The 14830-nt window shown below is 37.5% G+C and overlaps 1 protein-coding gene across 1 annotated transcript in view; it reads right to left on the bottom strand.

Moving 5' to 3' along the window:
• Window positions 1-498: 498 nt before the first annotated feature.
• Window positions 499-14830, bottom strand: part of GRXCR1 (glutaredoxin and cysteine rich domain containing 1) — a 339136-nt gene continuing 324804 nt past the window's right edge. The window contains exons 3-4 of the mRNA XM_024118380.1: window positions 9411-9476; window positions 499-678 (exon numbers count right to left, since the gene is read on the bottom strand). Of these exons, the coding sequence (XP_023974148.1) occupies window positions 499-678; window positions 9411-9476 (246 nt within the window). The remainder of the gene's footprint in view (window positions 679-9410; window positions 9477-14830) is intronic.

Genomic DNA, 14830 nt, shown 5'->3' on the forward strand with positions numbered 1-14830 from the left:
GAATTTTTTACAGCTTTAAAAATAATTTACTCCCTAAGTATAAGTAAGATCATATTCTTTACCACTACCCAGATCTCTCTTCTTCCCTACAGCTGAGGCTCACATAAAATGTATGCATCTGGAGAGCTGAATTAACTCATCCTAAACAGTAGGGTGGCATTGCAATAGACACCATTGGATATAGTGTATATTTTCTTTAGAAAATCAAACACATATAAGGAACCAGACTTTGGATATCTTGGAATTTTATCAGGCCCTCCATTAATTCCAATTAGAAACCAGGGTCTAGCACAGGGCTTGGCACATAGTAGCGGTTGAATAAACATTTATTTAATACATCAATGAAAGTGGTCACAGCAAAAGCTCCAAACAAAGGAAATTATAATAAACAAAGTTTATTGATTAATCCAGAAACATAGTCATTTTTTTAAAAAAAGTATAAACCAAATTATTGCTTTCAGTCAATGAAACCAGGCACCCCATGGGTGGGAGCTCTGTTTAACCAACACAGCTCTTACAGCGCTGAAGACCATTCTCGTTGCAAGCCGTGCACTTCAGGGCCTTGAAAGAGTCCGTAAAGCAGTTTCGAAACACTGACATTTTGCTCCCGTGGCAGACGGAGCACGGAAGAAAGCCAAAGCCTCCACAGGAGGGACACTCATGTGGATGCTGCACTCTCTGATAGGTGGCAGGGGGACAAGAGAGGATAGAACATGTGTTAGCATGACAACTCCATCAGCCCTCCTTTCTTTCTGTACTGTGGATGGTCATAAAACAATATGGCTGGGCACCTGAAATCACCTACCATTAATATACAATAGACGCAGGGGAAACACTAACTGAAGTTTCCTTCATTATCTCATTGATGGCCATCAATAGCATATCCTTGGTGTGTAAGGGCTGGTACCTTTTAGGTTAAAGGGCACACACTTCCAGAAATCCATCATATGAAAGCACATATTTACAAATCAAACAGTTCAGGAAATGGTCATTTGCATTAAAGGAAAATACTGTAACTTTTGCTTTAGTATCACGTCACAGTCTTATATCTTTGTTTATAGAATAGTAGGACTAATAGTGAGTCTGGAAAATCAGAAAACTGAAAGCTGGAGTGGATGAGCCACTGTCAAATGAAGATCCATCATCATACTGCACATGTGAATAATGCTTTGTTTTTTTAAAAGCACTTTCAAATGCATTATTATATAGAATCTTCCCTCGTCTCACCCTTCACACACACTGACACCTTCTTCTGTAAAGCAGCTAATTCAAGCAACATTATCCTCATTTTATATTTAAAGAAACAGGCATAGAAATCTTAAGACATTTATCCAAGTCTGTAAAATTACCCACAGTAGCTAACAGCCTTTCTACCTCAAGTAAAAATAAAGTACCCATGAAAGTATAATGAAATTAACTAGCAAGGATGTTAAGGATATTTTGAAAATTATCCATACGTATTTCTATTTGCTTTTTTGAGCATGTGACCTTTACTGGAGTCTACTAGCAGCATCCATTCACTGGGGGGAGATTAGGATTTGATTACAGAATGAATACAAAAAGAAGGTGAGTTAATACCAAGCTTCTGACTTGCAAAATAGGAATTTGCAGCAATGTTTGAAAGCCCACCTTTGTGACAAGAGTAATTGCTAAAATAAGCTTGGGAAATGTAGGCACACACACACACACGCACACACACAAGCACACTCAAACATACCTTACATACTTAGACATACATACAGATTTTCTCTGGAAGTTCACAATTGTACTTAATAAAGTCTCCAAAAAATCCAACTGAGAAGGTAACCGATTAACTAGGTTTAATCTACCATGTCCCCAGCAAGAAACCTTTTCCCAGAAAACAACTATAATTTTCTCATAATCAGTACCTTGTAGAATGTACTTTGGGAAACAAACATTAAGGATATGATTGCTTTAAAATTTATATATTCCCAGACCACTTTTCAGAGATGCATATTCTGTATATAGTAAGATTTGTTTACAGTTACCATTTGACTTTGCTATTATATCAAGATGGCAAAATCCACGTAATATCTTATTTTTAGTAACACAGAATTACTTTTATGGAAAGTAGTGATTGACAGTCTGAATGACACAAACAAGGAATGTTGTCAAGTTTGTAGATATCCAAAGCTCTTCTAAAAAGTTAGATTGTATGTAGTAACTTAGTTTCTTTGTAACTGGGTTTCTGTCATTTCTTTGTGCAAGGTTGACCGAAAAACAGTGTACCAGACTTACAATTTTGCATGATATAAAAATGTCTTTAGAAAAAAAACTTTCAGTAAAAACAAAAACAGTGAAGAAAGAGTGTAGTCTAAAAGCAAAACATAAGAGGATTAGTAAGTAATGCTATTCTTATCAAATTTTAGAAAGAATATGATACAGTAGATAGGCCCTTGACATGCATTAAAGCCATGCCAGAGATTATGTTAAAAATATTTAATGACTTGTATGAAAGAACACCAACTAGTCAGAAAGGAATAATAGGGCCCTGAATCCAGGACTTCACCCATTAGTGCTGGATTGTAAATAGGACTGGATTCCAAGTAGAGTAGGATCATCAGATTTTGCAATTAAAAAAATTGGGATGCCCAGTTAATTTGAATTTCTGACAGACCACAGATAAGTTTTTATATAAGTATGTGCCAAATATTTTATGGGACATGCTTAAACTAAAAAAATTATTCATAATTTACTTCAGGTTTAAATGTAAGTGGACATCCTATATTGTACCTGGCAATCCTCACAGGGGAGTTGCTGACAGGGAAGAGGGGAGCTGCTTGGGAGTCTTGGGGTAGCAGTCTTGGTAAATGAGAAAGAGTTGGCTTATACTACATGTTCCTGTGTCCTAAGTCCAATACCTCAGTAGACAGCTTTGCCCTCAGTGCAAGATGGAAAAAGAGCTAAAAAATTCCCCAAATTTGAACAGTGTTCCAGGTTGGAGGAAGGAGGAATAACTGAAGTTAACAATAGTCATTATTAGTAGTAACAAAACAGACTTCCACTTTCAATGAAGAGGTTAACAAGAGACACTTTGACCTTCAAGAAATTAAGAAATCTAGGGTAGCTCTTCAGTGTCCTGGAGCCCAGCAAAGCTGGAAACCAGGCAGACTTGGTTGAGAATAGCACCCAGTAAGAGTACTAAATCTACAGATTGCCCCTTTTCTTAATAGTGGTTTGGGTAGAGGCATGTCCCTTGGGGGTGGAATTCAAGAAAAAAGGAGTGCAAAATCATCCTCCCTTTTACCTCTTTCTGTTCATATATTCTTGGCAAGGGAATTTTAAAAATAAAACTCAGTGGTCTCATTCCACAAATAAGTCCACATTGCCAGGAACTGTGCAAGGTGTAGGGGATATAGCAGTGAACCAGAGACCTCCCTGTTCTCTTAGTAGTAGCTCTCAGCTACAAATAAGGATTTATTAGTGAAATAATGATTAATAATGACTAATCTTATTGAGTGGCTACTACATACCAGGCAATGTTCTATTCACTTTACATGATTCACTCATTAAATCTTCTCAACAACCCTTTGAGTAAAAGGCAGATTTCATCATAGTGTTGCAGAGATTCTGACGACATTATTTGAGGATGGCCTTGGTCTATTTGTGATTCCGTTTAAAAATGATGATGTTGCTTTTTGTATTCATATATTAATTTTATTTTAGGAAATTTATTTGTGGTCTTTGAATACATCCACTCCATACTGCAGTCATCTGAATTGAAGCCCCCAAGCATTCCCTAGTCTCTAACAAAGGACCAAGGGGACAAGAGGGGAGTTCATGAATGATTGTCAAATGGGTTTTCTTTGTAGCACAAACTCAAATTTCATAAATATAAAGAGTTTTTGCTGTTATATAACATAGAAACAGGATGCTAAGATCAAGGGTCTTCAGTGTTTTCTTCAAGATCAGGAAATGAATGCACTTCTTATTTCTGAACTCAGATCATCTAATCTTATTTTAGGAGAGCTAGAAAATCTCTTAAGTATTTTACCAAAGAGGAAGCAACTTATCTGAGTCTCCACGACCATAAACCCCATCATCCAAGTTGTATATGAAGCAGACTCACTCCATGTAACAGATTATCAAAGAGTGAACACTTGGCATATAATCATCTCTAGATGACTCACTTTTTTCTATGTATTTTGTTTTAAACTATATTCAATAATTTAATTCAGCAAATTCTTGTTAAGTGCCTAATAAACGACTCTCTGTCTGACCTAGCTCTTAATAAACAGAATCGTTCCTGATAATTAGAGTTTCTAGCATTCTCAATTTGCAGAGCTGGGAAAGAAGCCCCTGAACAAAATGCTGACACAGAGGAAATTTGTTGCTTTTATTCCTGAATGCATAAGCCAGATGCATGAGTCTGATTCTTGACCCAATGGGATGTACTGCCACAACCCTACTTAAAAAGATGTTCCAATTTCAGAGAGAGGCAGCCAGAGCACTTGGCCTGATTTCCCAGATGAGTAGGTGGTACTCTGCTGCTGTAGTCTCTGAACATGCTGTGGCCACCCACCCCACGGAGAAGCAACATCAACCAGAATGGTGCTTCTCCAGGGAGGGTCAGGCCAGTCTTTGATAGCTCCAATGCCTTGTACAGACAGCCTGTGCCATTTCCAGCATCCTCAGTGTATAGCTGGGAATCTTACCTCTGTTCTTCATAAATAACAAATAAGGCTACAAGGAAAAATGTACAAAAGTGGACACTATGTTGGCAATCTCACCAGCAATGACAACAAAATGTTTGCTCATATCTTTAAAAAAACAGCAAGGCAGAAGCTTACTTAGAGCTTTATCTACCATCTGAGATCTTTAATCCAGTACCTGCCATAACAAGGTGATTGCTGATCATCTCAGGGATGCCCTGACTTCCTCTGTGTGGGCACCATCAAGATCAGCTATCCATCTTGGTTATTGTTTGGGGGAAACCCTTAGACATCTCTTTGCTTTTGATATTTAGCCTGTTTATTAATATAAGTAAATACATAAACATATAAATAAATTTTACCCCCCAAATGGTGTTTTTATTCATCTTTTTCACCCAAGCGTTCTCTTACATAAAATAATTCTTTGTCTCTTCTTTTTCATCGATTAACTGCTTTGCTTTCTCAAAAACAAACAAACAAACAAAAACCAAAACAGACAAAAAAACCTTGGATGAAAGAGGATTCATTCATCTATTCACTCAACAAATAATTATTGAGTGCCCATTATTTTCCAATTCCTGTTCTAGGTGCTAGAGGTAAAGAACAGAACAAAATAGACAAGAATCTGTGTCCACATGGAGCTCATATGTTACTGGGAAGGTCCCCTGCAAACTGTCCCAGGAGCAGAACCCACATTGGTACAGGTAGACTTATTAAATCCAAGTCTCATACCAGCTATTGCCATATTTCACTTGCTTCTGCTGCCTTTGGCCAGCTCCTCATGTTTGAGGCCACTGACTAGTCTTCATCAGTGAATCAGGCCCCCTCAGTTTCCCTGAGCAATTTTCAGTTAGATGGGAAGTATGCTAGAATGCTTGGGCCAGAAAACTTGAAATTTGATTTGCTGACACCGTTTCTGATGACCCAGCTGCAGATGCTAAACCTCTTTCCTCTTCATTACTGGGGTAACTGCTGAAAACTGGGGCCTGAATTACAAAGACCAGGGTGATGAATTATGCAGCACCCAAGAAACAGCAAATTAGAACTTAGTAGGAGCTGTCTGGTTTCTCTCTGAAGTTATTGCCAATTTTCCCATCTTCCACAATGCCACACTAGCATAAGATCCAAGTGTTAAAATTCAGTCTGTTTCCTGGACCTAGTACTCTGCCTATCTCCCAACAAACTTCTCATCTGGGCCTTGGGTCCTGCCACATTTGATCAGATTTCCCAGATACCTACATGACACTTAATTTGAGAGTGATGACCACATAGATTCATGGTTAAGATTATGGAGTCAGGCTCATTAAAATCATGAATCAAACACTATCTGTAAGGTCTGGAGCAAGTGATTTAATCCTCTGTGCCTCCCTCCTCTTGTGTCTCCAGGACACCTCCCTCTTGTAAAACAGGGATAATAATAGAACCCACCTTGCAGAGTTATTGTAAGGTTTCAATAACTTAATACATATAATACCAAGAATATTACTTGCTACATAGTAAGGACTCCAATGTTTCCTACCTCAGGAATATTAAACTCCTGTTTCATTGCCAAAAGCCAACCAGAAGAATGGAATGGGTTTGGATCTGAATCTTGTCCTTTATCCACTTTTCCTGGTTCTTCCAACTGCTTCTCCAAGGCCAGTCTCTTTGCCTGGGTGAATTTGCCTTAAACCCCAGGCCCCTCACAGGCAGAGTTCAGGGCTTTCTGGATGGCTGCAAATTCTCTATCAGTTTTGTTATATGGACAAAGCAGCCCGACAGAGTTATAACACCTTACAAATCCTATGAATGGTAGAAGCCAGTACGATACTATTGTATATATTTCAACATTAAGAATAGTTTTAAATGTTTCTGGCTTATTTATGTCATCTGTAGAATTGAGACAGACTTAATGAAGAGCATAAAATCCTCTTTCAAAATTCTTTGAGCTGAGAGAGAGAGGTTATGTTAATATATAGCATGGCAGTGTTAATCACATTGCAGAATTAAGAAATTACAGACTCAAAAAAATAAAGTCCATGAATAGCTAAGTCAATCGTCAACCTTTAAAAAGAAGAGTAATGAGGGACATTCACTTTATAAGACTCTAAAAGATGCTTTTAAATCACAGAAATAACAACAGTAGGATATTGATACAACAGCAACAAATAGAGCAATGGAATGGATTAGAAAGCTCAGACAAAGACCCGGTACATATGGGGATTTACTCTAATAAAAAATTGGCACAATAAAGCAATAAAAAAATAATAGATTATTTAATAGATGATGTTGGAAAGCTAACTCACCAAAATGGAAATGATTCTACATGAATGAAAGAACTAGATGTGAAAAATTATAAAGTTAATAGAAGAAAATGTTAATAGATGAAAATGTAGTTAATAGAAGAAAATGTAGGATAATATCTTTGTGACCTTAAGATGAAAGGATACTTCATAAATAAAAGTTCAAAAGCACAAAAATAAGGAAAAATAATGGGTTTGATTATATCAAAAGATTTCTGTTGGATGAAGGACACCAAGAAAGAAGCTAAAAAGAGGGAAGGAAATATTGACAATGGCTAAAACCAACAAAAAACTAATATCTAGAATTTAGAAGGATCTTCTGAGAATCAACAACAACAAAAAACACAATTCCAAGACTTTTCATGGGCAAGGATAAGAATACACAACTTACAGAAGAAGAAATTTAAAAATTTAACAAGCATACAAGGAAATGCCCAAACTCAATGGTTATCAGGAAAACATTAATTAAAATGATAAGGCAATATCTCTCTAGACCTACTACCCTGGCAAAAATTAGAGAACAGAAAATTGGAGAACAATGTAAAACATTGCCAGGAATGTGGGAACATACGAAACCTCTTTCTCCACAGGAGGGAGTGTTGGATGCTGCAAGCATCATGGAGAGCCATCTGGCACTACCTGAAAAACTGGGGATATGCATAAGCTATTACCCAGCAATTCCTACTCTCAGAGAAATCCACAAGCAAACATGGTCAAGGTTGCTCCTTGCAGCACTGTTTGTTTGAGGGAGAAGTTAGAGGACATCAGTGGAAAAAATGAGTAGATAAAAAATACTGGGTGGGCTCCATGCAGCTGCATTGTCCAAAATAGGAGCCATTAGTCAGATATGGTTAATTATTTTATTTATTTTAAAATTTGTATTTAATTTTACTTGATTTGAATTTAAACTTAAATCAAGTAAAGTTAAATAAAATTAAAAATTCAGTTCTTCAGTCACACTAGCTACATTTTTAGCGCTCAATAGCCACATGCAGCCAGTGACTACTATTTTGGATAGTACAGATATAAAACAGTTCCATCATCAAAGAGAGTTCTAGTCAACAGTGCTGTTGTAGGAAAGTACACAGCAGTTAGAAGAAATGGATAAAAGGTTCACATAGCAATATAGATGGTTCTTAAAAGCATAGTGCCTAAGAAAATAATTTGAAACACAATTAAGTACATTACATGACATCATTTGTAAGAGTAAAAATGTGCAGAGAAAATAATAATACATATTAACCAAATTAAATCACTTAAATAAAACACACATATTAACCCAAATTGATGGTTTCACGGAGTTGGAGTAGAGTACAGGGACAAAAGGAAAGAAATGAACCCACCCATACAGATTTTAGAGCTGAGAGGAATTTTAGATTATCAAGTACACACCCTCATTGTGTTTGTCTTTCTCAGTAAAATTACTATATGAATAAAACATGATTCCTAACACCAAGTAGTATATAGTTCATTTGGGGCATGAATTAAATGCCCAAAGACAAGTAATACAAAAATTAAAAGACTTTGATAATCACCTAAGAAAAAGAGAGATACAGCAATGCAAAGGTGTGAGAGATCAGGAATGATGTGGGGAAGAGGTGACACTGAAGATGGGCCTTGAAGGTGGTGGAGGGGAATGAGAAAATGGAAAAATAGCAGGCTTGCACGAAGGAATGGTAGTAAAAAATCACGAAGTGGAAGGAATGGTAGAGAATCAGAAATGAGGTCAGCAAAGGAGACTGGACCAAAAAGAGCTGGCATGGCACAATAGATACCATGTAACCATATTGCATAGTTCACCTGGGAAAGTCTGGGTTCAGGTTCACTGCCCCAGAATAATTATTAATGCACCCTTTTCACTCTCAAGCTGTCCCAGTTTAGACTATAAAATATATATATATATATATTTTATCCTACATATAGAGAGAAGTAGGCTGATAAAATACCAAAGCAGAGAGGTATTAAGGGCTTCCTGGTTGCATATTGATTTGATACATTATATATTTGAATAAGTATTTCTCAGATGTTGTCATTATAAATATAGGAACAAAATTAAAAGGTGCACTTTTGGAGAAATAACTTTTTCTGTAATCTTTAGAAATGATGAGCTGGTCTGTAGGAAAAATAAAATAATTTAAATAAAAAATTTTATATGTGCTTCAAGATAACGGCCTGACATGAAACACCTCATCAACATCTCTGTAACAGAGAATTAGGCTCTAATAAAGCTAACTGGAATTTTCACCTAATACTACGAGGTTGTTAGACACTAACACTAAAGTCACTCTAGCTGGAGCAAACCTCACGGTAGGTGGTAGCAAATTAAAACCACCACATGTATCCTGTTACATATTTGTAAGAACACAGAGAAAAATTCAATTAGGAAAACTCAATTACAATCAGAGTGTGTTGAATGTTTTGACTACTAAAAATAAGTTGCTAAAAGCACAATTACCTCAATTTTGGTTAAGAGGTCTTGCAGTTCTCCTGATTCATTCATTGACAAAATTTTCTCAGCACCCTATTAACAAGAGAGGGTAGGGGAGAAAGAAAATCCATTTTGTTAGTATTTGAGAAAACAAAGTTCTAGCCAGGAAAGTTTAACTCATAAAATACTGAACAGGATTTTTCCCTTCAGATCTAAGTAAACTCAGAACCAGGAGGCCAAAGAGGAGAGGAAATTTCTCTTTCCTTTTACATACTCTCCCATTTAGTAAGGCTAATTGTGGGCAAAAGGAGGACTGCCAGCAGAAGGTGAACATTGGGAAGTCCATGCCTGTCAGATGAAGTCCAGAGATGGAAGGTTCCAGCACACCCTTCAGAGCCGTTCAGGGAGCCTAAGCCAGCCACCTGGGAAAGGAAGCCTCTGAGCAAATCCCCAGCCTGGGCTGCCTCTGCCCTATTCCAGGCAGTCCTGGACATGCCCTCCTCAGGATCCTTAGAATCCATGTCCTTAAGGACATGCCCTCCTTAATGCTATTAAGATAACAGCAGCTAATAATGATGATAATAATAAAAAAATTAATAACCACCCACAGTAATTAAGTACATATTAGGAGCTAGGCATCCAACATCATCTAATTTGATGTGCTAGGCTCACTTAATGGTAGAAACTGAGCCTCAGTGAGATTAAATAACAATTGCAAGGTCACCCAGAGAGAAAGCAGAGTGGGAATTTGAACACAGACAGGGGAATTACTCCAGAGTCAATGGAGTAAAACTCTACTTAAAAATGAGAACTTTACCTAAAAACGCAAGAGGGAGGAGATATGGGGATATATGTATATGTATAGCTGATTCACTTTGTTATAAAGCAGAAACTAACACACCATTCTAATGCAATTATACTCCAATAAAGATGTTTAAAAAAAAAAACAACTTTACTGTGAAAATGAGAACTGGGGTGATGTACGCACTTTCCAACAAACTAATCATGTTTCTTTAAACTACCCCATTTTCCTTTCCTTTCCAGCCTCTTCTTACCTTCTCCCTGCCGCCAGCCGCCGCGGGTCCTCAAAGTGCAGCAACAATCGACGAGAGGGGGTAGGGAACTGAGAGCACCAAGGTATGGGATCAGAAGGGCACAAACAACTGATGGTTGCAAGGCAAGTTTAATAACAAAGCATAGTCATATATATACCCCTAAAGCAGGGACTCTTAACAGTCATTGCGCCCTAAAGCAGAAACCTTGTATAAACATTGTTCTGTAGAACTGGTCTTTTATCTCGGCTTAGTCGCCACCATATCTGCAGGGGCTTTTCATAGTCATTGTGCCCTAAAAGAAAGGAATGCCACTGTCTCGAGGTCTCGGTCTCAGCGCACGGGGCGCAGCGCCGCAAACATCCTGCTGCTCGCAGGCGCGAAACGGGTTTATTGCTTACTCCACAAAGGCACCAACTTCCCCTCCAGGGTTGCTTATCCTAGCTCTAGGGAACAACCAGGGACTCTCAGTATCTGAGCAGGTCCCTGGAGCGATCTGGCCAAAGGCCATCTCCTTTTTTACGTTCATACCATAAAGTCCAGGATGCATACCAAGGAGAGTACAAAGTCGCCACCATATCTGCAGGGACTTTTCATAGTCATTGTGCCCTAAAAGAAAGGAATGCCACTGTCTCGCGGTCTCGGTCTCAGCGCACGGGGCGCAGCGCCGCAAACATCCTGCTGCTCGCAGGCGCGAAACCAGGGCAATGCTCACCACATCTACCACTCTACCTCAATATGCAGCCATAGAGGCCATAGAAGGAAGAAGTTATTCTTTCTTTTTTTGTTTTTTTAAAGAAAACGGACATTTATTTTTCACAGTTCTAGAGGCCAGAAGTCCAAGATTAGGGTGCCAGCATAGTCTGGTTCTTTTTTTTTTTTTTTAACATCTTTATTGAGGTATAATTGCTTTACAGTGGTATGTAAGTTTCTACTGTATAACAAAGTGAATCAGCTATAGGTATACATGTATCTCCATATGTCCTCCCTCTGGCGTCTCCCTCCCACCCTCCCTATCTCACCCCTCTGGTTGGTCACAGAGCACTGAGCTGATCTCCCTGTGCTATGCGGCTGCTTCCCACTAGCTATCTATTTTACATTTGGTAGTGTATATATGTCCATGCCACTCTCTCACTTCGTCCCAGCTTGCCCTTCCCCCTCCCCGTGTGCTCAAGTCCATTCTCTACATCTGCGTCTTTATTCCTGTCCTGCCCCTAGGTTCTTCAGAAACTTTTTTTTTTAGATGCCATATATATGTGTTAGCATACGGTATTTGTTTTTCTCTTTCTGACTTAATTCACTCTGTATTACAGACTCTAGGTCCAACCACCTCACTACAAATAAATCAATTGCGTTTCTTTTTATGGCTGAGTAATATTCCATTGTATATATGTGCCACATCTTCTTTATCCATTCATCTGTCGATGGACACTTAGGTTGCTTCCATGTTTTAGCTATTGTAAATAGAGCTGCAATGAACATTGTGGTACATGACTCTTTTTGAGTTATGGTTTTCTCAGGGTATATGCCCACGAGTGGGAATGCTGGGTCGTATGGTAGTTCTATTCTCAGTTTTTTAAGGAACCTCCATACTGTTCTCCATAGTGGCCGTATCAATTTACCTTCCCACCAACAGTGCAGGAAGGTTCCCTTTTCTCCACACCCTCTCCAGCATTTATTCTTTCTAGATTTTTTGATGATGGCCATTCTGACCGGTGTGAGGTGATACCTCATTGTAGTTTTGATTTGCATTTCTCTAATGATTAGTGATGTTGAGCATCCTTTCATGTGATTGTTGGCAATCTGTATATCTTCTTTGGAGAAATGTCTATTAGGTCTTCTGCCCATTTTTGGATTGGATTGTTTGTTTTTTTGATATTGAGCGGCATAAGCTGCTTGTATATTTTGGAGATTAATCCTTTGTCAGTTGCTCTGTTTGCAAATATTTTCTCCCATTCTGAGGGTTGTCTTTTCATCTTGTTTGTGCTTTCCTTTGCTGTGCAAACTTTTAAGTTTCATTAGGTCCCATTTGTTTGTTTTTGTTTTTATATGCATCACTCTAGGAGGTGGGTAAAAAAGGATATTGCTGTGATTTATGTCATAGAGTGTTCTTCCTAAGTTTTCCTCTAAGAGTTTTATAGTGTCAGGCCTTACATTAGGTCTTTAATGCATTTTGAGTTTATCTTTGTGTATGGTGTTAGCGAGTGTTCTAATTTCATTCTTTTACATGTAGCTGTCCAGTTTTCCCAGCACCACTTATTGAAGAGGGTGTCTTTTCTCCACTGTACGTTCTTGCCTCCTTTGTTGTAAATTAGGTGGACTATAGGTGCATGGGTTTATCTCTGGGCTTTCTATCCTGTTCCATTGATCTATATTTCTGTTTTTCTGCCAGTTCCATTCTGTCTTGATTACTGTAGCTTTGTAGTATTGTCTGAAGTCCGGGAGCCTGATTACTCCAGCTCTGTTTTTCTTTCTCAAGAATTGCTTTGGCTATTCGGGGTCTTTTATGTTTCCATACAAATTGTGAAATTTTTTGTTCTTGTTCTGTGAAAAATGCCACTGGTAGTCTGATAGGGATTGCATTGAATCTGTAGATTGCTTTGGGTAGTAGAGTCATTTTCACAATGTTGCTTCTTCCAATCCAAGAACATGGTACATCTCTCCATCTGTTTGTATCATTTTTAATTTCTTTCATCAGTGTCTTATAATTTTCTGCATACAGGATTTTTGTCTCCTTAGGTAGGTTTATTCCTAGATATTTTATACTTTTTGTTGCTATGGTAAATGGAGTGTTTCTTTAATTTCTCTTTCATATTTTTCATCATTAGTGTATAGGAATGCAAGAGATTTCTCTGCATTAATTTTGTATCCTGCTACTTTACTAAATTCATTGATTAGATCTAGTAGTTTTCTGGTAGCATCTTTAGGATTCTCTATGTATAGTATCATGTCATCTGCAAACAGTGACAGTTTTACTTCTTCTTTTCTGATATGGATTCCTTCTATTTCTTTTTCTTCTCTGATTGCTGTGGCTAAAAGTTCCAAAACTACGTTGAATAATAGTGGTGAGAGTGGACAATCTTGTCTTTTTCCTGATCTCAGTGGAAATGGTTTCAGTTTTTCACCATTGAGAATGATGTTGGCTGTGGGTTTGTCATATATGGCCTTTATTACATTGAGGTAAGTTCCCTCTACGCCTACTTTCTGGAGGGTTTTTTTAATAAATGGGTGTTGAATTTTGTCAAAAGCTTTTTCTGCATCTATTGAGATGATCATATGGTTTTTCTCCTTCAATTTGTTAATATGGTATATCACATTGATTGATTTGCATATATTGAAGAATCCTTGCATTCCTGGGATAAACCTCACTTAATCATGGTGTATGATCCTTTTAATGTGCTGTTGGAATCTGTTTCCGAGTATTCTGTTGAGGATTTTTGCATGTTCATCAGTGATATTGGGCTATAGTATTCTTTCTTTCTGACATCTTTGTCTGATTTTGGTATCAGGGTGATGGTGGCCTCGTAGAATGAATTTGGGAGTGTTCCTCCCTCTACTATATTTTGGAAGAGTTTGAGAGGATAGGTGTTAGATCTTCTTTAAATGTTTGATAGAATTTTCCTGTGAAGCCATCTGGTCCAGGGCTTTTGTTTGTTGGAAGATTTTTAATCACAGTTTCAATTTCAGTGCTTGTGATTGGTCTGTTTATATTTTCTATTTCTTCCTGGTTCAGCCTTGGAAGGTTGTGCTTGTCTAAGAATTTGTCCATTTCTTCCAGATTGTCCATTTTATTAGCATATAGTTGCTTGTAGTAATCTCTCATGATCCTTTATATTTCTGCAGTGTCACTTTGTACTTTTTCATTTCTAATTCTATTGATTTGAGTCTTCTCCTTTATTTTCTTGATGAGTCTGGCTAATGGTTTATCAATTTTATTTATCTTCTCAAAGAACCAGCTTTTAGTTTTATGGATCTTTGCTATCTTTTTCATTTATTTCTGATCTGATCTTTATGATTTCTTTCCTTCTGCTAACTTAGAGGTTTTTTTATTCTTCTTTCTCTAATTGCTTTAGGTTTAAGGTTAGGTGACTTATTTGAGATTTTTCTTGTTTCTTGATTTAGGATTGTATTGCTATGAACTTCCCTCTTAGAACTGCTTTTGCTGCATCCCATAGGTTTTGGGTGATCGTGTTTTCATTGTCATTTGTTTCCAGGTATTTTTTGATTTCCTCTTTGATTTCTTCAGTGATCTCTTTGTTCTTTAGTAGTGTATTGTTTAGCCTCCATGTGTTTCTATTCTTTACATATTTTTTTCCTGTAAGTGATATCTAGTCTTATAGTATTGTGGACAGAAAAGATACTTGATACAATTTCAATTTTCTTAAATATACCAAG

Source organism: Physeter macrocephalus, chromosome 7 (genome assembly GCF_002837175.3).
Source record: "Physeter macrocephalus isolate SW-GA chromosome 7, ASM283717v5, whole genome shotgun sequence".
Taxonomy (NCBI): Eukaryota; Metazoa; Chordata; class Mammalia; order Artiodactyla; family Physeteridae; genus Physeter; species Physeter macrocephalus.